General features: G+C 36.9%; 2 protein-coding genes across 2 annotated transcripts; one reads left to right on the forward strand and one right to left on the reverse strand.

The window, feature by feature from the left end:
- Window positions 1–2,790: 2,790 nt before the first annotated feature.
- Window positions 2,791–11,217, reverse strand: LOC127418247 (DNA-directed RNA polymerase II subunit RPB7). The gene is made up of 8 exons (XM_051658719.1): window positions 11,073–11,217; window positions 10,555–10,664; window positions 10,294–10,453; window positions 4,752–4,802; window positions 4,476–4,541; window positions 4,303–4,374; window positions 4,168–4,201; window positions 2,791–3,321 (listed from the first exon to the last, which is right to left on the reverse strand). The coding sequence occupies exons 1-8, from the start codon at window positions 11,082–11,084 to the stop codon at window positions 3,308–3,310; spliced, it is 519 nt and encodes a 172-aa protein (XP_051514679.1). The 5' UTR covers window positions 11,085–11,217; the 3' UTR covers window positions 2,791–3,307.
- Window positions 11,218–11,586: 369 nt separating this feature from the next.
- Window positions 11,587–19,596, forward strand: LOC127418055 (neurogenin-1-like). Its single transcript, XM_051658397.1, has 2 exons — window positions 11,587–11,658; window positions 18,930–19,596. The coding sequence occupies exon 2, from the start codon at window positions 18,940–18,942 to the stop codon at window positions 19,594–19,596; it is 657 nt and encodes a 218-aa protein (XP_051514357.1). The 5' UTR covers window positions 11,587–11,658; window positions 18,930–18,939.
- Window positions 19,597–25,642: the final 6,046 nt, after the last annotated feature.

Raw genomic sequence — 25,642 nt, forward strand, 5'->3', positions numbered from 1 at the left:
ATTATGTCGCAGAAATAATACGTAATACGGTCGTGTTGTTGTTGTATGCGTTTATATATATATATATATATATATATATATATATATATATATATATATATATATATATATATATATATATATATATATATATATATATATATATATATATATATATATATATATATATATATATCTCACACAGTTCTGGAAAAAAAATAAGAGACCGCTGCAAAATTATCAGTTTCTCTGGAGGTATATGTTTGAGTAAAATAAACATTTTTGTTTTATTCTATAAAGTACTGACAACATTTCTCCCAAATTCCAAAATAAAAATATTGTCATTTAGAGCATTTATTTGCAGAAAATGACAACTGGTCAAAATAAAAAATTCAGTGTTTTCAGACCTCAAATAATGCAAAGAAAACAAGTTCATATTCATTTTTAAACAACACAATGCTAATATTTTAACTTAGGAAGAGTTCAGAAATAAATATTTGGTTGGATAACCCTGATTTTCAATCACAGCTTTCATGCGTCTTGTCATGCTCTCTACCAGTCTTTCACATTGTTGTCGGGTGACTTTATGCCACTCTTAGCGCAAAAATTCAAGCAGCTCAGCTTTGTTTGATGGCTTGTGGCCATCCATCTTCCTCTTGATCACATTCCAGAGGTTTTCAGTGGGGTTCAGGTCTAGAGATTGGGCTGGCCATGACAGGGTTTTGATCCGGTGGTCCTCCATCCACACCTTTATTGACCTGGCTGTGTGGCATGGAGCACTGTCCTGATGGAAAAACCAATCCTCAGAGTTGGGGAACATTGTCAGAGCAGAAGGAAGCAAGTTTCCTTCCAGGATAACCTTGTACGTGGCTTGACTCATGCGTCTTTCACAAAGACAAATCTGCCCATTTTTCAGCCTTGCTGAAGCACCCCCAGATCATCACCGATCTTTCACCAAATTTCACAGTGGGTGGGAGACACTGTGGCTTGAAGGCCTCTCCAGGTCTCCATCTAACCATTAGATGACCAGGTGGAGGATCGGTGATGATCTGGGGGTGCTTCAACAAGGCTGGAATCGGGCATATTCGTCTTTGTGAAGGACGCTTGAATCAAGCCACATACAAGGTTATCCTGGAAGAAAACTTGCTTCTGTCTGCTCTAACAATGTTCCCCAACTCTGAGGATTGTTTTTTCCAGGACAATGGTCCATGCCACACAGCCAGGTCAATCAAGGTGTGGATGGAGGACCACCGGATCAAGACCCTGTCATGGCCAGCCCAATCTCCAGACCTGAACCCCATTGAACCTGGAATCTGAATCTGGAATGTGATCAAAAGGATGATGGATGGCCACAAGCCATCAAACAAGCCGAGCTGCTTGAATTTTTGCTCCAGGAGTGGCATAAAGTCACCCAACAGCAATGTGAAAAACTGGTAGAGAGCATGCCAAGACGCATGAAAGCTGTGACTTAAAATCAGGGTTATTCCACCAAATATTGATTTCTGAACTCTTCCTAAGTTAAAACATTAGTATTGCGTTGTTTAAAAAATGAATATGAACTTTTTCTTTGCATTATTCGAGGTCTGAAAACAATGCATCTTTTTTGTTATTTTGACCAGTTGTTATTTTCTGCAAATAAATCCTGTAAATGACAATATTTTATTTGGAATTTGGGAGAAATGTTGTCAGTACTTTATAAAATCAAACAAAAATTGTAATTTTACTCAAACACATACCTATAAATAGTAAATAAAGAGAAACCCTTGGTCTCTTATCCAGTGGTCTCTTATTTTTTTTTTCCAGAGCTGTATGTATTTATATAAATTTGCTAATTGATCCACAGTAACTGCAATACTGAGGATAAAGTATTACTGAATATCTTTTTTTGTTGTTGTTCAGGTGTCGAGAGCACAGAATTTTTTAATAGAAAAAGATGTGGTTGCAGATACTTCCAAATCTAAGCATATACTGAAGATATTGAATAAGGTATTATTAATAAAGATCAATGTTTATTACAATTCTTGGTTACTAATATTGCTATTTGGGCAGAACACATTTATAAACATTTTTATATCACATTCACCTTCGCTCTATAATATTTAGAAGAAAAAACAACTGACCCTGATTGCACAAAACTTCACCCAGACGTCTGTTTGATTTTTGTTTACGTCATTTGCTCAGGATGTCAATAAGAGATCTGACCTTTTTAAGATGTTTAGCAGATGTTGATAATTAGATTGTGATGCGCTATAGATTAAGATCTCAGATAGACATCTCAGAGATGTATGTGTGCTATCTAAGGACGTCATATGATTTTTGTAAAATATAACTTGTAGTATTGGAAATGCCCCATGTTCTTGCACTTCTTTATTTTTTATCTTTACTGTTTTTGTATTGTGCAAAATATGATATTCAAATACAATTCTTATTTCTGTGGGGGGGGGACACAAGTGCCTTTAGCCTTAAGTTTTGTTTCCAAAGGCTTCATATGCATTTGTACAAGTAAAACACTTAGTAATTATTTATTCATTTTATTTGTTTAGTAATCATCATTTTAAATACTGTGTTCTAAACTAGTATCTCTTTAGTATTTGAAATTAGTGGAAAATTGAGGTCATGATGAGCTGTAAAATGTTGAATATAGGCCAACTTTTCTGACCACAATATGATTGATAATTTTTTGTTTGTGTGAAATTCCAATAATTCTTATGTATTCTTGTTAAAACATGTTATCAAAATACTTTGCATAAACCTTTTTACAAAGGTAACTTGTAATAAACAATCATTAATTAAAGAGGGAGACATCTGATCAACATTTTTTGAGTACTGTATTACTGAAGTGAAATAAAAATACATTTGTAGGACTGATTGAAGTTTACAAAAGCAATTTAAAAATGATCTAATATAGTAAGGATATTGATTGCTCTAAAAGCAATGTGTTGAATGATTATATTGTCCTTCAGAAATGTCCAACTGGTTTTGCTCACAGGATCTTTCAATAATTGAAAGCGCTAGGGACACATGCAGCTTTCTTTGCTGCCTCACTATTAAACAGTTTATTTTTAACAGTTTCCCCACATGTTAAGCCACTGCTGACCTACATATAGTTCACATTCTATTTGAATCTTTTCCACAAGTGACATGTTCCCGTGGGACAACTGGAGATACAGTATATACGGCCAGCATCATGAGGGGATAAAAGTTGATAATATAGAAGAAGAAAAAAAAAGATTTACATCACTTCATGGGAAAATAATTACAGTATATACATAAACAACTATGATGCATCACCACAGCTTTCATATTTTCCATATCCTTGGCAGGAGAATCAGCTGACAAGACCTGAAATAATGACAATATTTCAGACAATATTTGGATAGTACAATATACATTAGCAATCAAAGTAGACATGGATGTTGTCAAAACAACACTTTTTCTCAAACTTTTACAAAACTGCCAAATCTGACAATTAGTTTTAAGGCCTAAGTCTAAATTTGTAATAATGAATAAATAATTGCAATAGTTTAATAAATATTATCTTATGGCTGACATTATGCTTTTTTGGGGGGAGGGGGGTGGGACTGAAAACCAGTTTAATAAGGGGGGCCTGGGTAGCTCAGTGGTAAAAATACGCTGGCTACAACCCCTGGAGTTCGCTAGTTCGAATCCCAGGGCGTGCTGAGTGACTAGGTCTCCTAAGCAACCAAATTGGCCTGGTTGCTAGGGAGGGTAGAGTCACATGGGGTAACCTCCTCGTGGTTGCTATAATGTGGTTCGTTCACGGTGGGGGTGAGTTGTGCACGGATGCCGCGGTGGACGGCGTGAAACCTCCACACACGCTATGTCTCCGTGGCAACGTGCTCAACAAGCCACGTGATAAGATGCGCGGGTTGATGGTCTCAGACTCGGAGGCAACTGGGATTCATCCTCCGCCACCCGGATTGAGGCAAATCACTACGCGACCACGAGAACTTAAAAGTGCACTGGGAATTGGGCATTCCATATAGGGTGAAAAAGGGGAAAAATCCAAAATTAAAAAAAATAAAAATAAAACCAGTTTAATAATTATAGGGACAAGTGAACAGTATGAACTGTAAAACTCTGTAAAAGTTATGACACAGCTAATTGCAAGCCACAAACTATAAAAACAGCTGACAGAATACACTTTTTGTCACAAGAAAAACCTACCCAGATAGTCATCCATAAGCGATCCAATGGCAAACTAAAATAAAAAGGATTAAATTAAGAATTTTAACTATTAAAAACAATTATGAACAATAAAAGAATATTCAGCATTTGAAAGAAAAAGGGACAGAGGTTTACAATATCATTCTTATCCACTCGAGTTCCCACAATCTTTAGTCGTATTTCATCATCTTGTTGGATCACAATGTCCTGTTGAAGAAACAAACCAAAATTATCCACATCTGTGTATGTACCAGATTTGTATAAAAATCCCTTCGATTAAACTTTTAAGGCAATTTAATGATTCTTACCTCATCAACTGTCTTATAGCAGGGAGGATTTGAGTTTGGGTCAAACTCCATCTCAGAGGGAATGGACTAGATACAGAAATAACAGATATAAAAAAAGACTTAATTTAACATACTATAAAAGCTTGGACAATTACACAATTAGCTATGAGTCTTCAAATAAGCCTTTAAAATATCAAATATGTTATAAATAAAATTAAGTACTGAGCTTGGCAGCACTAAACAATTAATATACTTTTGACAATTTCTATCAAAACAAATTCTCATGGGAAGACTTACATGTCGAGAAATGAAACAGGACATTGGGCCAATTTCAGTAAAGAGTCCAACCTGGAAAAATTATATAAAAATTTTTTTATTTTTTTTTTAATTAAAGTATCAACAAATTGTATTGATAGTTCAACAGCAGGAAAAATGAGTTGTCAACATTTTACAGATGATCATTAACCTAGTTTTTCATCCACTTACGCAAGTGAAAATGCGTAAAAATATGTTTGCGAAATTTGCCGTCTTCTGCCTGTTTCCATTCAAATGGCCTTTTATCGATAAAAATGGTGTGCGTGATGACATCATGCTTAAAAAACAGTCGCATAAGTTTTGGTTTATCGCAAAAGAAATCTGCCCCTAAGCCGTTTCCATACCGAAATGTGTGTATATCGCTAATTGTGTACCTTTCGCCTCCCAGATATCCCCCCTGAAGTCTCTGTAAAATGGGGAGAGTATTGAGACAATTCATTGAAATTAGCCAGCTTACTGTCATTTTAATTTCACAAATAAATGCAATCAGAAGAAGAGGAATTGCAATCAAAAGGGAGCAGCTGCCCTTCTGGTTGCCAAGTTCCTCGGTGTCCACATCACAGAAGAACTCACATGGTCCGTCCACACTGAGGCCGTTGTGAAGAAGGCTCATCAGCGCCTCTTCCTCCTGAGACGGCTGAGGAAGTTTGGAATGAACCACCACATCCTCACACGGTTCTACACCAGCACTTTAGAGCGCATCCTGACTGGTACGGCAATAGCACCGCCCACAACCGCAAAGCCCGCAAAGGGTGGTGCGAACTGCCAGACACATAATTTGAGGTGAGCTTCCCTCCCTCCAGGACATATATACCAGGCGGTGTGTGAAAAAAGCTCGGAGGATCATCAGAGACTCCAGCCACCCGAGCCATGGGCTGTTCTCACTGCTACCATCAGGCAGACGGTATCGCAGCATCAGGACCCGCACCAGCCGACTCCATGACAGCTTCTTCCCCCAAGCAATCAGACTTTTGAACTCTTGATCTCTCACGATCAATATACATCAGCACTGCACTTTATTAATCTTATTATCTCACGCCGGCCTGTCATAAATTATATTCTCTCTTAACAACACACTGGCAACTGACTATCAACCGACAGCCTGAATGCCAATACAGTACAATACAACCTACTGTATATTTTATATATACTTTATATTCTATTTTTATTGTATGTGTATTCTATATTATGTGTATGTATATTCTATATTGTGTGTATTGTATACTGTGCATTGTATATTATTATTGTGTTGCGTAATTATGTGTATATTAGATATGTAAATTGTGTTGTGTAAATCTGATGTTTATTGTAAATTGATATATGTCTCATCACTGTCATGACTGCTATGTTGCTTGGAATTGCACCCAAGACTTTCACCCACTGTTGCACTTGTGTATATGGTTGTGTGACAATAAAAGTGATTTGATTTGATTCTGACAGGACTGTAATATTGGTCCTGATGTTGCGTCTAATGCAGGTTGCCACTGGTTCTGACCCGAAAGCGAATCGTCATGGCCCTGTTCAAGCTGGCAACCTGCAGCAAGTAGTGGGGGAAACTTTCAGTCTTAGGGGGCTTTCACACTGGGCACGTTTGCTGCGGTCCGATTCTGAGTGTTCCCGGTGCCCCACGCAGCTTTGGTCTGGTTTCACACTCACTTGATTCTATCGTACCCTGGTCCATTTGCGTTCATCTTATGTCATCACAAACACGCATGGAGAACACAACACATACTTTTTGGTTTTTTTGGTGCCATTATGCACAGCAGAGTGAACGACAACTGCGTATATGCGCACTTCATGGTGTAACTCATCAGATGTCCAGGGGAAGGCAGCTTGCTGCTGCTCGCAAACAGCGTTTTTTGGAGACAGCTGATTGCAAGGAATTCATTTGCATCTTTGTTTACACTGCACGCTTACTCACGCTCGTGTCCAAAGTGAAGTTATCACCACAGTCATCTTCTATTATACCCTATATTTATAACCTATAATAGTATTTATATATAGTATTTATAAGGTGAATAGATAGATAGATGTTGTCACCGGCTAAAACGCATGCGCAGGTTACTTTACTTCCTGAACGAGTGCGCACCCGAGTCCAAGTTGCTTCACATTCACGCGAATCGCGCTACAGTTCCATTGCAACCAAACTCAGACCACCTCCTACAGGTAGTCTCGGGTTCAGTACCGTGCGGTGTGCTCCCCGGTCCGCATGACAGCTTTCACATTATCAATTTTTCATGCGAACCGTGCTGTGTTTCGAACTAAACTGCCAGTGTGAAAGCACCCTTAGTATAAGGACCATAAATCGATGTGTATATGCTGTGTGCACAGCTATTTAAGAAAAACTGATGCAGTGTAATATCAGGGTTTACATATATGATACATTCCTGATATTCAATAGGCTATTTTAAACAATCATCTAATCTAAAGCATCACAACTGCATTATGTCCCGCATATTTGTCCAGCAACTTTTAACAACCAACTGAACTTGACTGTCATCTAAAATAAATTTTAGGACCAAAAAATTTACATTTTCTGAAGCAGCTCAGCAAATGTGATCTGACGTAACAGGGTTAGATTTAAAATATTTAAAAGTTTTAAAATGTTTAAAAGCTCGTTTTCTGAAAGTGAACTCAGCATTAGACAAATAGTTCTGATAGTTTATACACTGTAGAGCCTAATAAGTTAGCAGAACTCAAAAAATGTGAGGCAATCAATTACATCACATTTTTTAAGTTAATAAACTTCCAAGTTTAAGTTAATAGAACTTTCAGATTTTGATTTTGTACTACACATGCATGTTAATTGCACTTAACTTGAAATATTGAGTAAGTAAACTCACACATTTTAATGCCACTAAACTTTAAATCTGAATTTAAAATTACCATGTAAACTCAATTTAAGACCTCAAGTAGAGGGAATCCAACTAGCTAACTAGTTATAACTAGCTCGTATAGTGAATGCTAGCATGATGAATCCATGCTAATTGGAAACACTATGCTAAAATTAGCATAGCAAGCAATAGAACAATCTTAAATTGTACCTGTCCTCAACCTAATCTCAAGCTCCACCATAATGGTAACCCCCAGAAACTTTAACATAACAAACTCTTCTAAATAACACAACAAAACATTAAACACCAACAAGTCTCCCCCTTTACATTAATCTTGCACAAAGACACATTATACAACACTTAATTTGAACATTTATCCTCCCGGTCGAAATAGAAATCCCCTGCCCAATTTCAGTAAAATTTAAATTTAAAAATAGAAGTTCATTCAACTCAAAACAGATTACTTAAAAGGTGTAAGTTTCGTGAACTCAAAAGAAAGAGAAAGTTCTAAATACTCATCAAGGTTAATTTATTTGAACTAATTTGTATGATTTAATTTTTCCTTCTTAAAAACAATTATTTTGAGCCTTAGAATTTAGTGTAGTCTTGAAAAAAGTGTAGAACATTCTGAGAATGTCATTCAGCCGACTTTTTTCATCTACAAAACAGGGTAAGGCTAATTTAAGTTTGTATAATGAAAAGGCAATTATATAGGCCTAACAATATTATTTTTTCATTTGGTAATTCATTTTTTTAATTTAATGCATTATTCGTTTGGTAATTTATTTAATTTAATACAGGGAATTTTGCCAGCATTTTTTCAAAAGTAAACTAAACAATAATTTAATAGAATTGGGTTATGTTAGTGTTCCACAAAAGCACACTGAAGAATTTCTCCTTGTATTGTGTATTTATTTTAATTTAAACATCTTTGTGCATAGAAATGATGTGTTTTTTTGTATTGTGGGCTAATTCTATGACTGCCATCTATTATTTTGAATGGTATGGAAAAGCAACTTAAATAAATAAACGGATGACTACCGCAATTACATTAATTGCAAAGAGTGGCCATTCATTTGTTCTCTGTGCAATTGTCATGCAATTTCTGTGACGTTTTAAATTAAAAATAAATACACAATACAAGGAGAAAAGCTTCAGTGTGCTTTTGTGGAACACTAACATATAAACAATAAAATTATTGTTTATACTTTTGAAAAAATGCCAGCAAAATTCCCTGTATTAAATTAAATAAATTACCAAACGAAAAAGCATTAAATTAAAAAAATAAATGACCAAACAAATTTTTTATATATATATATATATATATATATATATATATATATATATATATATATATATTTTAGACCTATATATGCCTTTTCTTTACACAAACTTAAATTAGCCTTACCCTGTTCTGTAAACAAAAAAAGTCAGCTGAATTACATTGCACTTTTTTTCAAGACTATAAACTATCAGAACTATTTGTCCAATGCGGAGTTCACTTTCAGAAAACAAGCTTTTGAACATTTTAAAATGTTTAAATATTTTAAATCTAACCCTCTTTAACTCGGATCGCATTTGCTGTGCTTCTTCAGAAAATGTAAATTGCATGATGACGCTAAAATTAATTTTAGATGACAATCAAGTTCAGTTGGTCATTAAAAGTTGCTGGACAAATATGCGGGACATAATGCAGTTGTGATGCTTCAGATTAGATGATTGTTTAAAATAGCCTATTGAATATCAGGAATGTATCATATGTAATCCCTGATATTACACCGCATCAGTTTTTCTTTAATAGCTGTGCACACAGCATATACACATCGATTTATGGTCCTTATACTAAGACTGAAAGTTTCCCCCACTACTTGGTGCAGGTTGCCAGCTTGAACAGGGCCATGACGATTCGCTTTCGGGTCGAAACCGGTGGTAACCTGCGATAGATGCAACATCAGGACCAATATTACAGATTGCCCTTTTGATTGCAATTCCTCTTCTGATTGCTTTTATTTGTGAAATTAAAAATGACAGTAAGCTGGCTAATTTCAATGAATTGTCTCAATACTCTCCCCATTTTACCAAAACATTAAACATTTAAAAATTTGGGATATCTGGGAGGCGAAAGGTACACAATTAGCGATATACACACACATTTCTGTATGGAAACGGCTTAAGGGCAGATTTATTTTGCGATAAACCAAAAGTTATGCGACAAAGTGTTTTTTTTTTTGTTTTGTTTTTTTTTGTTTTTTAGGCATGACGTCATCAAGCACACCATTGTTATCGATAAAAGGCCATTTGAATGGAAACAGGCAGAAGACGGCAAATTTCGCAAACATATTTTTATGCATTTTCACTTAATAAAATAGCGCGAAAAGTGGATAGAAACTAGGTTATTGAGTTTATCCGCTAGAGTTAAACGGAAAAATATTATGTTGACGCTTGTGAAATTTTAGCGATAATTTGCTCATCGGCTATATCGGTTAACAAGCGCTACACCTTTTGTCGCAAAAAAATAAATAAAAAATAAATAAAAATTGGATGGAAACGTAGTTACTGAATGTGCAAGTATTCTGTCAACAACAGATGCACTAGATTAAGACTTCAACCATGTACAAGAACTCACGGTACTCTCAAAAACATCTAGAATGAAAATAGCAGCTTTGAAAGAAGATAAAATGGACTCTTACTTTGTTAACCTGAGTGACAACCGCATCCACCACCTCTCCCTTGAAGGGACGGAATACGATAGCTTTGTATTTGACAGGGTACAGCACAAAACCTCTGCCAGGCTGTATAACACCAGCTCCAATATTATCAATTGTGGTTACTGCGATAACAAAGCCATACCTGAAAAACAAATGAGAGGTATAATGCATTCATTACAGTCCCAACAACATGGGATAACATTGATGAATAAAGTCAGATCTGTGTGCTCAAATTTAACTTACTTTCCAGTGCAAGTTCCCTCCACCTCTGTGAACAGTTTCTGTTTGACCGTGTTTAAAAGGTTTGGTCCAAAGTATCTTGGGTGGAGGAGAATCTCATGCTCCAAAGATATCTAGAGTATTCATTATTGAAAAATCATCAGTAAATACAGAAAATAGGGATGAACATTCATATGTCACGTTGGGATTATGAGTTCTGTTTTCCAATACCGCAAAATATAACGAATATCTGTTTTAAATGTATTACATGAACAATACTTCAGCAACACTATGCAGAACTGCCTAGTGCCTACTTAAATGGCCAATGTTCGCAATTTAACAAAATATGACAAATTAGGACATCAACACATTAACCGTTTCAAAAACCTAGTGAGGCCAACAATTATGTTTAAGCCAGCAGCTCATGAGGTTTTGAGACAAAACAACTCAAAAACAGCGCTGAAGCTCACTGCATAAGTCTTAATGTTCTCGTTGCTGATGTAAGCTCATTTTCAACATATTAATAAAAATAGATAGCTTACGTGATAAAACATTTCTTAAAGTGTTGTGTCTTAATTCTGTGTAAAATTGAGTAAACAACCGCGTTTATTGTTTTTCGCGTGTTCAGGCGCCGATCTTCAAAACTACGAATCCAGCTACAGAGTAGTCCTTCCCGTGACTCATACTTCAAATTAAGAGTCCTCAATATTAAGAGAATAGTCTTCCGGTGACTCATACTTCAAATTAAGAGTCCTCAATATTAAGACAATAGTCTTCCGGTGACTCATACTTCAAATTAAGAGTCCTCAATATTAAGAGAATAGTCTTCCGGTGACTCATACTTCAAATTAAGAGTCCTCAATATTAAGACAATAGTCCTTCCGGTGACTAAGGACCTGTGGGAAAACCGCTTAAGCCAAACTGCTTTACATTACAAAGCACATATGTATAATGAAAAGGTGAACTGGTTATAATAAGATTTTAATATCACGAGAAACATAAATTCAGTTAAGTTTGTTCCGTGTGTTCAGACTAATTTTGGAACGAAAAAGAAAACAGAATGCAATAACTTTGACGATACACGACCACATGATGTCACTATAATTCCAAAGTACACTGTTTCTCTAGGTAAGACTTTTGAAATGTTCCTTTGGACAAGGTGATGGTGTGCGTGTTGAGCTGATTTTGATATGAAAATTAGATATAAAGAGTCCGTTTCAAATCACGCTTTTAGGATCGTCGTTATAATTTTTTTTGTTTGTTTTTTTGTGACTGAGTTGCGCCTGTTTCAAAACTACTGGTTTGATGTAAAGAGAAATTATTCATGATGGAATGAAAAATTCAATTCTCTCATCATTTAGTCACCCTCATGCCATCCAAGATGTGTATGACTTTCTTTCTTCTGCTAAAAAAAAATAAAAAAATAAAGAATTTTAGAAGAATATCTCAGCTCTGTTGGTCCTCACAATGCAAATGTATGGGTACCATAATTTTGAAGCTCCAAAAGGTCTTAATGGCAGCATAAAAGTAATCTGTATGATTCCAGTGGTTAAATCCATGTCTTCAGAAGTGATATGATAGGTGTGGGTGAGAAACAGATCAATATTTAAGTCCTTTTTTACTATAAATCTCCATTTTCACTATCTTCTTCTTTTGTTTCTTGCATTCTTCATGCATATCGCCACCTACTGGGCCAGGAGGAGAATTTATAATAAAAAAAGACTTAAAAATGTATCTGTTTCTCACCCACACCTTTCACATCACTTCTGAACAAATGGCTTTAACCACTGGAGTCGTATGGATTACTTTTATGCTGCCTTTATGTGCTTTTTTGAGATTCAAAGTTCTGGTCACCATTCTCTTGCATTGCATGGACCTACAGAGCTGAGATGTTCTTCAAAAATCTTTGTTTTTGTCCAGCAGAAGAAAGAAAGTCATACACATCTGGGATGTCATGGTTGAGTAAATGAAAGAGAATGTTCATTTTTGGATGAACTATCTCTTGAAGAATTTAGAGGAGCTGTCTGGCCCGAAGGTGCTGAACAGAATCCATATTTCCCTCAAAAAGCTTGAGTAGTTTGTCTCCCCAATATGACAGTAATTCAGGTTGATAAACCTAGTACTATAATAAGAAAATAACAATTAATACATTTTATAAGAACAGATAGACCATAGCAAAAGAATAAAAACAAACAGACAATCTGTGTGACAGAATCAACAACAATAACAACAAGAATGCACATTATAAGAATAGCCTGCATAATATGGATATGATATAATTCCACTGCAATTACATTATAGCCTAATATTATTTAAGTATTTTTAACATAATGAACACATAGACACTACACTAATAAAATGTTAATATCATGTAGCAGAGTGTGCAAGCATTCTATGAAAGATATCATTTGTTTTAGAAGCCCCTTACACTAAATGCTTTGTGACAATTAAGGAACAACATGAGGAAATGCAAGAAAATGTCTCTGAAAGGGGTCATTCCATTTCTTTTTTATTTTTTTATTTTATTTTATTTTATTTTATTTTGTTATTTTTTTTTTTTTTGCTGTTTAGTAGCTTCAGTAGCAAGCATCTCTTTTACAAGCATATAAAAGCAAATGCAGTGGAGTGCTATAGATCAGACTGTCTCACCATTGTTGCTCAGGCAGGTCAGATACCCTCGGACTAAAGCCATGCATGTTGATGAGCATGGGCAGATGTCCACAAATATCTGAGCATGGTGGATGGGGTTTGCATCATGCAAACTGAGGATGGTCCTTGGAGACTTTTTGTCTGCACATTCGTGCAGAGAGCGGGCACTCATAGCATTAACCTTGATATTAAAAATGGAGAGAGAATAATTGCAGTTGTCCTTAAGTCACAAGTTCATGGCCTTCATTTAAAGAAGACAGTGGCTTTCACTTAATCAAAATCAAGTAGTTAAATTCCCCATTTGCCTGAGGGTGAGGAGCTTGGCTATTGCTATACAGCAGCTCCATTGAAACCACTGTTTCAGTTTTTGAGTTTTATGTTTTGATGCTCTCTTTGAACATAATTAACAAACAGTAAATAATTTGCACAGCCTCACATTGCCATACCATGTAAAAGCAGACATACATTTAATATTGAATTTTAGTTATACATAAGTCTCTCAAGGCCAGAAAACATCAGAGAGGTTAAAATGGGAAGTGCTATTGCACCTGTTTTCCAGTGATATTGTATTAACTCAGAAGCAGTTACCATTCAAGTGCAAAGTGATGTGACAACCATGTACAAAGTAGCATTAGAAATGTTAATTGCTCTAAATTATACAATATTAGCACCAGCATATACAGCAGTGTCTATTGTCCTTTAAGATATTTTCAATATTAAATATTTCACTCAAGCCTGTTAGTTTTAAAGAATAACTCACTCTATATTTAATTTAATCCCTTTCTGCAGCACTTTCGATACATTTTGTCTCTTAAAAATGATGCATTAAATGCATAACTTTAAACTAAATATTTTTTTATTTTATTTAATTTTTTCATTTCTGTGATTGATGTGTTTGGACATGTGCTTTTATAACCATGTTAAAGAAACTAAACATACGTAAGAAAACCTACTTTTTCACCTTTTTTTGTGCTATAAATAAAAGAGTGAGACCCAATGTTTTCAAATATATTTCTCTTCTGCATTTTTTTTTTTTTTCAGCGTTGATCTGAGTGCTCTCAGAACTGATGGGAAGAAAAACCCTGTTCTTGTGCTTCAGCTCACTACTTTCCTTCCCCCTCTCCCCCTGTTCTTGCCAAAGGTAGCTTTCAGATGCAAAATAAGTAGACATATGGAGAGGAGGTCTTTCTCCAGCCCTCCTAAAGATTCAGATTGTATGACAAATCACGTCCACCACCACCCTCCCAACTCCACACAGAATCTCCAGACAACAGCTTCATTAGAGTGAAAGAAGGAGTTTTTGCAGCTTTGTCGAGTCAAGCTCAGACCCCTTTCCCTTCTCAATTACTCCATTGTTGGCATGAGATTCAAGTTATTGCACTCAAAACCATATGGCTGATTTAAACACCTACAAGTGATGCCATCACCCAAACCTATGTTTCAGTAGGTCATTCAAGTGGGAACCCGCAATACTAGAAACAGAAATAGACAACTCTTACACATTTTTCATCAATAAATGGACTTCCATAAATGGAATAAGAATTTAATGATAGACAGACCAAGGCATGCAAAAATGTAAAAGAAATGCAAATATAGTTACTTGAGGCAAGCAGTGTATAGCACACCCATAAATGTAGGTTTAAAAAAAGTCAGTCCAATGCAAAGAACAGTCTGGTGAGGTCAGGTGTATGAACTTATCATTAGTCAAAGAATCGCTGTATACTTCCTCCCTTTTAATGGTTATGTAGCTTGTGCAAAGCTTCTTCTCATTTTACCAAATAGTTGCCCTGGTTACTTTAAAATATAAAGTCTTTAGAGACACAGCTCTCATTGTTAGCACTGATGCAGGGTAAACTAGAGGTAAATTATGCACTTGAACAAACACACGAAGACAAGTGAATGCCCCACCGTAGGGTTTGTATTTAGACTTGGACATCTGATTAATAGTACTAGGTTCACGAACTGGTACATTATGTGTCTGACTCACAATGAGAGCCTAAAATTTACATTCGCATAGCATGTAATGAGATTCCATTGCATTCTGATAATAGCACCTGTTCTGAAATCTTGTAGTAAATATACAAATATAAATTCCAGGTATATTTGGCAAACAAGTATATACTGTAATACAATTCAATGGAAAAAAAAAAATTCTATCACACATTTAAAAACAAATGCATTTGACCAAAGTGCAAAAAAGACTCATCAACCTCATTGTCATTGCTCTGCTTCAATAGCCAAATTTAAAAAATATGTTATAAGACAATATTTTAAAGTCTCAGTAGTTATTAATTAGTTGTTAATATTAGGATAAGACCTAAAATTTTAAATGTAACAAATGTGAAATGAGCTTTTAGTTAATATGAGTGCATTTTAGAGATAGGACACATGCTGTTCAATATAGTGGATATGGAAGTTGTACCATGCAGTAACAAATCTAAATAATATTGATGATGATGAGAATAATAATAATAATAATAATAATAATGGTGATACAAATTTATAAGAGGTGAGCTCATATACTGTATATATTTAATACATTTAAATGCATTTAAATTTAAATGACTAAATATAACTTGTAATACATTTAAATGTAACTTAAATAGTTGGACATAAATACATAAAAATGTGAATATTACATTATTAACATTACAATAACATTAATGTTCACGTCTTGGCAGATGCTTACCATAGCAATTGCAAATATTGCATTTGTATTTAGAATTTGTAAACGAAATACAGTTCAAAAATGGAATATATTTGGATGTGTGTGGTTACTTAAAAAGAAGAAAGAAAGATTTCGAATTAACTGAGAAACACACTTAATAAGTAAAACACTGAGTTGGTAAAAGTTTTTATTTTTAAGCATTAATAAACCTCCGACTATACAGTATTTCAAAAGGCAGTGGCAAAGTTGCTGCTGTCTTTAAACATTTATTTTCAGTCTCTTATTCTAATGTCTTCTTGGGGTTGTGGGGGTGATTTTCTTATTTGGGGTGTGGTATCCCCGTACAATTGAAGCACTGGAGTAAGGAATTAATTATCATTCAAAAGTAATGGCCCTATTCTGCCCTGCTTGAATTCTGAACATGGAGAAAAGGTCTTTTGGCCCCGATCCTGCCGCAACGCCAGGGGAAAGGATTATTCCGGGGATTACCATGTGAAAACTTCTATCAGACTTTCTGACTCAAAGATCTTTTGCGAACAGTAATCGCGTTAATATCCGGGGATTAATGCTGGGACGAATGCAAAATTGAATTTTAATACGAATTGCATAAATAGATATAAAATAAATTAAAAGACTATTTCACTGAGAATAGAGAGAGTTCTGTCACTCACACGTCACTTGCCAAGCCAAGGCAGGAGCATTAGGCCACGAGTCGAACAAGAGGAATGCACCTTTCACTGTGTGCGTGTGTTTTAGACACGATTTTCCACACCTGTCATGCAAATCTTTGGCGTTTTCTTGCTGCTCTGTCTTTTTCTTTCTTCCTTTCTTTTTAACGTTATAATAACCACTGGGTATTGGCATATCAGTTCTATTCAGATCGTATTTTAAATGTATTCGTAGCATACCCTCAATCACGCGTGTTGCATTGCTTTCCTTTTAACAAAAAAGTGCAGTGTGCATGATTGTTTCTGGGTCCAGATCAGACCCTCTTTAAGCAATTCAGCTGTTTCATTTTCTCACGTGTTTCTGCTATTGAAATGCAATCAGGTCTCGTGCACTTGTGCCTAATCCTGTCAAAATCTCCTTGACAACACCTCTCAGCTGTGGGCAAAACACTTCTTCCTCCCCGCCGCCCCTTTCTGGAAAAAAAAAAAAAAAACCTGACCCATCCATCACTTCTGTGGAAATAAGTAATGTTAAGTAACATTGTAAAACAATAACCTTTTTATGACTTTATGAGAGCAATAAGTGCAAGATCACTAATGCTCTGACTGGAAGCAAAATTGGCATTCAAGCTGTTTTCCCTCTTTGAAGTTATTACTGACAGGTTGGTGTTGTAATAGTAAAATCGATCTCTCCCCCATCACCCCAGTCTGGACCTCCAAAGAGTGCACGAGAGGGGCTTTAAAAACCAATGCATTCGCAATAAAAATGTAACTGCCAGACCGTAAAAAGAAAGAGGATATAACCTCATGAACACGTGTTTAGCTAATATTATTTATTCAGACACAGCTCGAAGGTCTCAGCTGCACATTTCAAAAGTTCACAACATTTATATGTCAATATTAGATTATGGTTCTAAAATTACGCATCTAGTCCACTTGGGTTTCCCTTCACGCCAGCGAAAGCACAAACGTGTCTCAGAAGCGGGGTGTTTTTGTTCACGCTGAGACTATTTGAATAAGAATAATGCTATTGGTGTGTCACAGGCCGAGAAAAATGAGTGACAAAAGCTCAGAGGCACAGAATTTGGACGGGGGACAAGCCGTATAGAGCTGAAAAGAAGAGAGAGGAGAGTCGCACAATGGAACAATTCACTTTATAATCGCTTTGATATATCATACATGCCTGAAGACTCTAAACATTGTGTAATTATTTATAAATGATTTTGCCCCTATCACCATAATACCACAAGGAGAAAGGCGCCGCGGGTCTCTCTCCAAACTATTTCTAAATAGTGCCCCCTTCAATTTTTTTTCTAAAGAGGGGCGAGTTGCTTGCAATTGAATACATTGAATAATTAATGAACAATTGTACGGCTGTCTCATAAAGATGTCTTTAAATAAAACTTAAGACACTGCTCCCACATAGTGTGGAGCAGCTTGATTGAACTGCATCTTTCACCTTTGAGTTGTAATAACTCAGAATGTGTGTTAAGGCCAGCATGTGGTATGAAGTGGAATGTGAGCCTGTTTTGTCACGTTGTGACACCCGCACAGGAAATATAACATTTGCATTCGACAAAAGAGTTAATCATGAACATTTAGATAGAAATAAAAGACTGCAAATAATAATAGTAGGCCTACATTACATGCATGTGTTATATGTGTGTACACACTGAAAAGTAATTGCTACTGCCTTTATAATTTGACATCAAGCCGCAGACAAAATGAAAACGTTGTGTATAGGCAATCATTTGTTTGGCGCATTGATGTCACGAGCGCACTATTCAAAAATGTGCAAACTTGCGACACTTGTCTTACAGCTTCAGGCTCTATGTTTCTAGACACTTCGTGAATTCGCATCTTTTCAATTTCCTCTAGAGGTTTAACTTAAAGTGGGCATGGTCCGTGCTGGACAGATAGCAACAGCTCTGCTCGCGTGGCTGGGCAGCTCTCCCGCTCTCTGATTGGCCAGCGGTGATTACAGGCACGCTTCAGAGGGCGATCAAACAACAGGCATAAATTATGCTAATGAGATGGTCGTGCGGCACGGGGCAGACCTGATGCGAACCATTCATTCATCCTTCACAAAAATGCCAAAGCAAGGGGGGTATGTCCATTGTCTCACTAGGGTATATAAGGTATCTGAGGCCAGTCGTGTGCCAAGCTCACTGGCTCACACGAGCTTATTGAGGGGTAAGAGCGAGACAGACGCGTGCCTTAAACTTCAACACAAACGTATCTGCAGAACTTCGTCGCCTTGCAAGATCTCAAACTCAGTTTCATCTCCTAGCCCTCAAAAGGTGTGTATTTGCAGCACAGCACTCGCTCTATCTATCCTGCATTCTCACAGCGTGGAATGCCATTCTAAGACTGTTCTTTGGTACATTCCTAACTTCTTTAATGTATTTCTCCAGGTTATCAACAATGTGCACTGCAATGGAGACTCTGTACTCCGACATGGACAGCTCAAGCTGCGATTACTCCTCGCACACGGACGATGAGGACTCGCGCAGTAGCATGCAAGCCTCGTCCCCTGCATCCTCGTGCGGAAAGCCACCTGCATCTCCAGCCGACAGCCTGCAGGAGGGCACCGCCGTGCTCCAGCAAAAGAAGAGGCGCAGGGGGCGCGCGAGGAACGAAGCCACAGTGCACGTGGTGAAGAAGAATCGCCGGCTCAAGGCAAACGACCGCGAGAGGAACAGAATGCACAACCTGAACGACGCATTGGACGTGCTGAGAAGCGTGCTACCCGCCTTTCCCGACGACACGAAGCTTACCAAAATCGAGACTCTGCGCTTCGCTCACAACTACATCTGGGCACTTTCGGAGACCATCCGGATCGCAGACCAGAGGCAGAGCAAGTCACGAGACGTGACGCCACTTCTGCTCTCAGGACTAAGCTGCGTGACAGAGGCACCAAGCCCGAGCAGCGACTCTTGGGCATCCAGTGCATCCTCCTCATCTTCATCTCCGTCTTATAGCAATTCAGATCCCGGCAGCCCAGCAGCTATGGACGATTTTGGATATTTGCAAACAGATGTAGTGTACAGCTACCGCAACTTCGTGCCTGGCATCTATTAATTTGATAGACTCAAACATTCTCGTGTCTTTATAGCTGCAGAAGTGTGTAGTGTAGAGGACGTTTCTGTTAGCTACTTTTTATTAGATCCAAGAGCACAGAGACAACATTAGGTATTCACGGTTTGCCTTAACGACTGTTACAGTTCACAAATGAGAATGTGTTTTGTTTTTTTACGTTTTTTTATCGTTGATATTGACGGGTTTGTTATTTGTTTTTCAATATCTTTGCACTTTTTCCAGCGCGTTGCATTCCTCTGTGCATGGCCTTAACCCCAGTTTGAGAAAATTATAATTTAAACGAAGACAGATTTGCCTTTGCAGTCCAAGGTGAAAAGTCAATATTACAATTTGTAGAGCGATAAAGCAGAAAAACGAGCGTGAAAATTCAGTTTCAACGCTGTGACAATGGACTGAAAAGCCATCACGAGACAAAGATCTGGCCTTATGCATTATGTATTCTGACCCGAAGACAACTCCTCTGTCTGGCTCATCCAGAGACTACAGTTAACTAGCTCTCACGACTGCTTTCCCACCACTTTCCTTGTTTTTTCTTTTTGTTTAATTTATTCAACCTGTTGCTTTCGTATGATATTGTATTTTTATTGTATATAAAGAGATTTATTTTATTATGTATTTACCTCAAAATATAAATCTGGTGCAAACACGTTTGTACGAATAAATATAACTTTTTCTACAAAAACATCTATGAGCTTGCTTGTTGACTTTATTACTATATGATGTGACTCAAAGACATAGAGCTGTCTGCTCAGGGATTGAACAACTCACAACCAAGTATGCGTACATAATAGGCCTAATTCTAATTAGTATAGCCACTGAAGCGTCACTCTGGGTCACAGAGCATAAAATAACGGTTACAGCGGCAGGTGCATGGATATAGATTTGTGATAGCCTACGCGTCATGTAATTTGTCAACCATACTGCTTGCTTATGCACATTTAAACAATTATACACTTGGTTATATCAAACACTCTGCATGAATTTTACACTAGGATCTAATTATATATATATATATATATATATATATATATATATATATATAAATCAGAATTCATAGCTCCAAATAATGGACGAATTTTAATCGTTAAGGCCTCCAAATGATAAAATCTTAATTTATAGCTCCAAAGTGCAACAATCCATAAAACGCAAATTAATTTGCATTAACAAATTAATCTCTGCTTTGCTCAGATATGTTCAGAAGGTATTAGAAAGGTGTTCAGACGAACATTCATTAACCCATTACACATTTTATAAAAAAAAAAGAAAAGAAAAAAAAATCTAGAATTGTACAAATAAATTAAATGTAAAAAAAAAAAAGAAAGAAAAAGAAAAGAAATGAAAAGAAATGTAAAAGAGTGCATCTAATATTTACAGACTTGACCAGATATGGCTTTATGAGAAGTTTCATGCTGCGTGCGCACGTTCGCATCAGTTAAGTAAAAAATGTTACACAAATTGTTACTCAGACATTTTAGTGGCCTGATTTGGCTATATGAGAGTTTTCATTCGGTGCACGTTGGTTAGTCTGGATCAGTTGATTACTGGAGAGTTTCAGGTTAATTCCTCTATTTGGGAGTTCTGCATGAGGTCTAGCCAGGACTCTTGTATCTGCACGTGTCAGGGATAGAGAAGTATAATAGCGCGTGCTGAAAGCCTTTAGGAAGGGCGCATACCAGCTGAAATGAGGAAAAAACACAGACACAGACATAAAGCCTAATGTTTATTAGCCTACTATCTCAAAAAGTGCATTTAGCCCAATTCCACTGAACCTCAAACATCCATGATGAGTTATGGTGGAGCGGTCACACAAGTAAAAAATTCTGCAATGGACTTCAAAGTCTGGTGACATCATGACATTTGCTCACAATCAAAGAGGCATAAGCAACAAGCTACAAATTGTTACCAGCTGAAAATGCACCTGCAATCTCATCTTTATTCTATTGTTTAACATGCCATTTGACAGACTAAATATTGGCCAAAATTTCACGCCTGGTCTGCAGTAGGCTACTGTATATTATCCTATTAGCAAGTGCCAACTTTGTTGTTTTGGAATTTAGAATTGGAACATGCAGTAGGAACTATATCAGATGGTTTTAAATGGATGATAGTTTTTAGGAACTCTTTGATTGTTGATATATTTCTATTTATAAACTCACAATCTCAACTAAAGGAAAATATCAGAGATAAAAGAAAAGCCTGCAACCAAGACTTACCAATGAGTGCAATCCATCTCTCCCCCCCACCCCAAGGCTGAAAGCCTGTATCAGTGCAGAAGGGCCCACTAAGTTCACAGGTCACTCAAGGGCAGGAGACCCCTCACCTCCCAAGGAGATGGCCTCCCATGTCAACGACCACAAAACATCAAAACAGCCTTCATGTTTGTACAGCCATTGCACACAGCTACATATCGCACCCCTTCTGAGACAGGGCCTTGGGAAGACATTATGCCTTGGGAGATATACTTGACCTCACACTGCTGTCAAAACTGTCACTTGTATCACTACAGTTGATTGCAAAAATGTAGGTACTTTAGTTGGGCACTTAATGACATTTAAAAGGGAAAAAGCAAAATTTCAGATAGCATTAAATTCCTTTGCAATCCACTGCATTCAATATATTTCATATTTTTAGAGTAAAATTACTCATGTGTTGTGTGCATTTGTATGTCTATCACATACAGTATAAACATAGTCTGAAAACATTGTATGATACATCATTGAGCATCACATTGAGCACTGAAATCACAGCTAGTATGATGATTGACCTGCATCTCTATTGATATGTTTTGTGTTTTCCTTTGATGTTGTCAATTTGTAAATTAAGGAGAAATAGGCTACATTGCATATGCATAGATGTTTTTGCTTGTTTTACATTTAATTGTCTGTGTATTATTAATATGTTCATTACTTCTACACTCCCTTGATGCTTTCATGTTACTTATCTATATTGTCATTACTTATCAGTGCTGCAATACTTTTGAGAGCAGCATGCAGCATCTCTGCCTGTCATGCTCAGGATTAAGTAAGCAACACTAAGAGGAGAAGAGTGCCCCAACTCGGCAGGTGGAGAATGAGAATCGGCAGAAGATGGACGAGGTTCTTCAGTGAAAACTTAACCAGAAACCCCAGAGTCATATGAAGGCACAATGCAAGGTCCAATTAAACTATAACTGCCAGTTAATGACAAACAGAAGGTAGAAAATAGGGGGGAAGAGGTGATAAGAGAGAGTCTAGGGAACCAAGATTGAACAGATCATGAACATATCATAAGGCTATATATGGAAATATTAGATTATATTAAATTAGATATTTTATAAGATGGTCCAATGAATATATATTGTTTAAATCACTCAATTAAGAAGTATAAAAAAGTATGTAAAATATATACAAATAAATCTACATTGTAAATCAGAAAATAGTATATGAAATACACTGCCAGTCAAACATTTTATTTTATTTCATTCATATTAATTTATTTCATTATAAAAATAAATGTAATAAAAAAAAAAATTTAAAAAAAAGTTTTTGAAATTGATGACTTGGACCAAATAATAAAGAAAAGCAGCCAATAAGTGCCCAACATAGATGGGAACTCCTTCAGTACTGTTTAAAAAGCATCCCAGGGTGATACCTCAAGAAGTTGGTTGAGAAAATGTCAAGAGTACATGTCTGCAAATTCTAGGTAAAGGGTGACTATTTTGAAGATGCTAAAATATAACACAGTTTTGATTTATTTTGGATTTTGTTTAGTCACAACATAATTCCCATAGTTCCATTTATGTTATTCCAGAGTTTTGATGACTTTACTATTATTCTAAAATGTGAAAAACATTAAAATAAAGAATGAGTAATTGTTTCAAAACTTTTGACCGGTAGTGTATATATTTATCATATATATATATATATATATATATATATATATATATATATATATATGTAGTGTGTGTATGTGTGTGTGTGTGTGTGTTTATTGACCTAGCAACACAATTTGTGTGAAAAGAAGTTTGAAAAGAAGTTTGATTCTCAAGACGGTGCTGCGGATGGCAGCCTCGGTGAGGAGCTCTCCAATTCTTTTGTTGTTTTTGTTTGTTTGTCCTGTGTTTAGCCATTTTTTCCAATCAGTTTTACCAGGGACGAACTGCTGAACATTCAGCAGCACATACCAGACTATTCTGATGTTTTGCTAGACATTTTAGTCTGAGGCGCAACTGTGTTGTTCAAACACGCTATGAGCTGCTAGCGAGGGAAGCGAGCCGGCTCGAACAAACCGACGCGAGTCCGACCATCACCCCTGGTGAGACAAAACTGCGACTTGTCAGTGAAGAGCACTTTTTGCCAGTCCTGTCTGGTCAAACTCCGACAGCGCGGCTTTTGAACAGTGCTGCCGAGTATTCATCTAGCGAATCTCCACTCTCTTCCTAACAAAACAGTCAAACTACATCTCCTCACCCATACAAATAAGGACTTTTCAAAATCTGCTGCCTTGTGCTTCACAGAAACCTGGCTGAGTGAAGCCATTCCGGACAGTGCGTTTCCTCCGCTGGGCTTCCAGCTGTTCAGAGCGGATTGCATTGTGGAGTTAACGGAGAAAATGAGAGCCGGTGGAACATGCTTTAACATCAGTGAAAGTTGGTGTACAGATGTAACAACATTAAAGAAGAAATGTTGTCCAAATTTGGAAGCGCTCTTTATCAACTGTAAGCCTTTCTACTCGCCGTGGGAGTTTTCCTAGTTTATTCTGGTGAGTGTTTATATTCCTCACAAGTGTGTGGGAGCAGACACCAGTCTGGATGAGCTCACAGATACTGTGACATCATATATCAGTTTCTGTGAGGATATGTGCATTCCTACTTGGACTTATTTAATGTTCAACAATGACAAACCAAAGTTTACAGCAAAATTCAGGCAGCTCCGTCAGGCCAAAGAAGATGCTTACAGAAGTGGGGATAAAATCTTGTACAATCAGGCCAGAAACACACTGACCAAAGAGATTAGAGTGGCTAATAGAAGCTACTCTGAGAATCAGCTAATGACCCTGCATCAGTGTGGAGAGGTCTGAAAAACAGTACTACAAGACACAATTCCCCAACACTGTAGGGAGTCAACAACTGGCTTATGATCTGAATGTGTTTTACTGTAGATTTGAAAAGCCCAGTCTCACACCCCACACACTCTCTGACCTTTACTTCACACAAACATTAACACCTCCTGCAACCACCCTCCTCCCCCTCCTGCTACTCAACTTGCACTTAAGATCTGTGAAGAGGATGTGTGCAGGGTCTTCCAGAAACAAAAGTCAAGGAAAGCACAGGGCCCATACAGTGTTTCACCCACTTGTCTAAAATCCTGTGCTGACCAGCTGGTCCCCATCTTCACACAGATCTTCAACAGATCACTGGAGCAGTGTTCACGTGAGTCCATATTTATTCATAGATAGAAATCGCTTTTCAGCTTCACTCAAAACACAAGACTTCTTTTCAGCATCACTCAAATCAAAAAGTCTGCTTTTCAGCTTCACAACAAAACTCTCTCTCTCGCAGGGAACAGACATGAAGACTCTGGTCTGCCTATCTCTCTTTCTGTGGACTGGCCGTCCTTTATCTCTCCCGACTCTCACTGTGAACACAGAGACGGCAATTAGTCACAGTTCATCTTAGCTTGATGTCCTTACTTCTTTCTCTCTCCCCAGATGGGCGATCAACCACGCCCTCACCTCCATAATCATATCTAATTTAATGATTTATAGCCCAGCGTGTTTTCCAATTAAGTGAACATGTGTAATGAGAATTCTATTGTTTTATACTAATATAAACTCAGCAAAAAAAAACATCCTCTCACTTTCAACTGCTTTTATTTTCAGCAAACTTAACGTGTAAATATTTGTATGAACATAAAAAGATTCAACAACTAAGACATAAACTTTCACAGACAAGTAACTATCAGAAATGGAATAATGTGTGTGTGACGAGGAAGAGGGCTAATTGTGCTAATCAGCCGAGGAGAGGGATAAATGCAGCGGAACGTGGCAG

Source organism: Myxocyprinus asiaticus, chromosome 27 (assembly GCF_019703515.2).
Source record: "Myxocyprinus asiaticus isolate MX2 ecotype Aquarium Trade chromosome 27, UBuf_Myxa_2, whole genome shotgun sequence".
NCBI lineage: Eukaryota > Metazoa > Chordata > Actinopteri > Cypriniformes > Catostomidae > Myxocyprinus > Myxocyprinus asiaticus.

Coding starts and splice junctions, on each gene's coding strand:
- LOC127418247 (XM_051658719.1), bottom strand. Junction 10,454..10,554: donor GAGGGAACTTGCACTGGAAA/GTAAGTTAAATT, acceptor TTTGTTTTTCAG/GTATGGCTTTGTTATCGCAG. Junction 4,542..4,751: donor CCTGTTTCATTTCTCGACAT/GTAAGTCTTCCC, acceptor TTCTGTATCTAG/TCCATTCCCTCTGAGATGGA.
- LOC127418055 (XM_051658397.1), top strand. CDS start 18,940: ATGTGCACTGCAATGGAGACTCTGTACTCCGACATGGACAGCTCAAGC.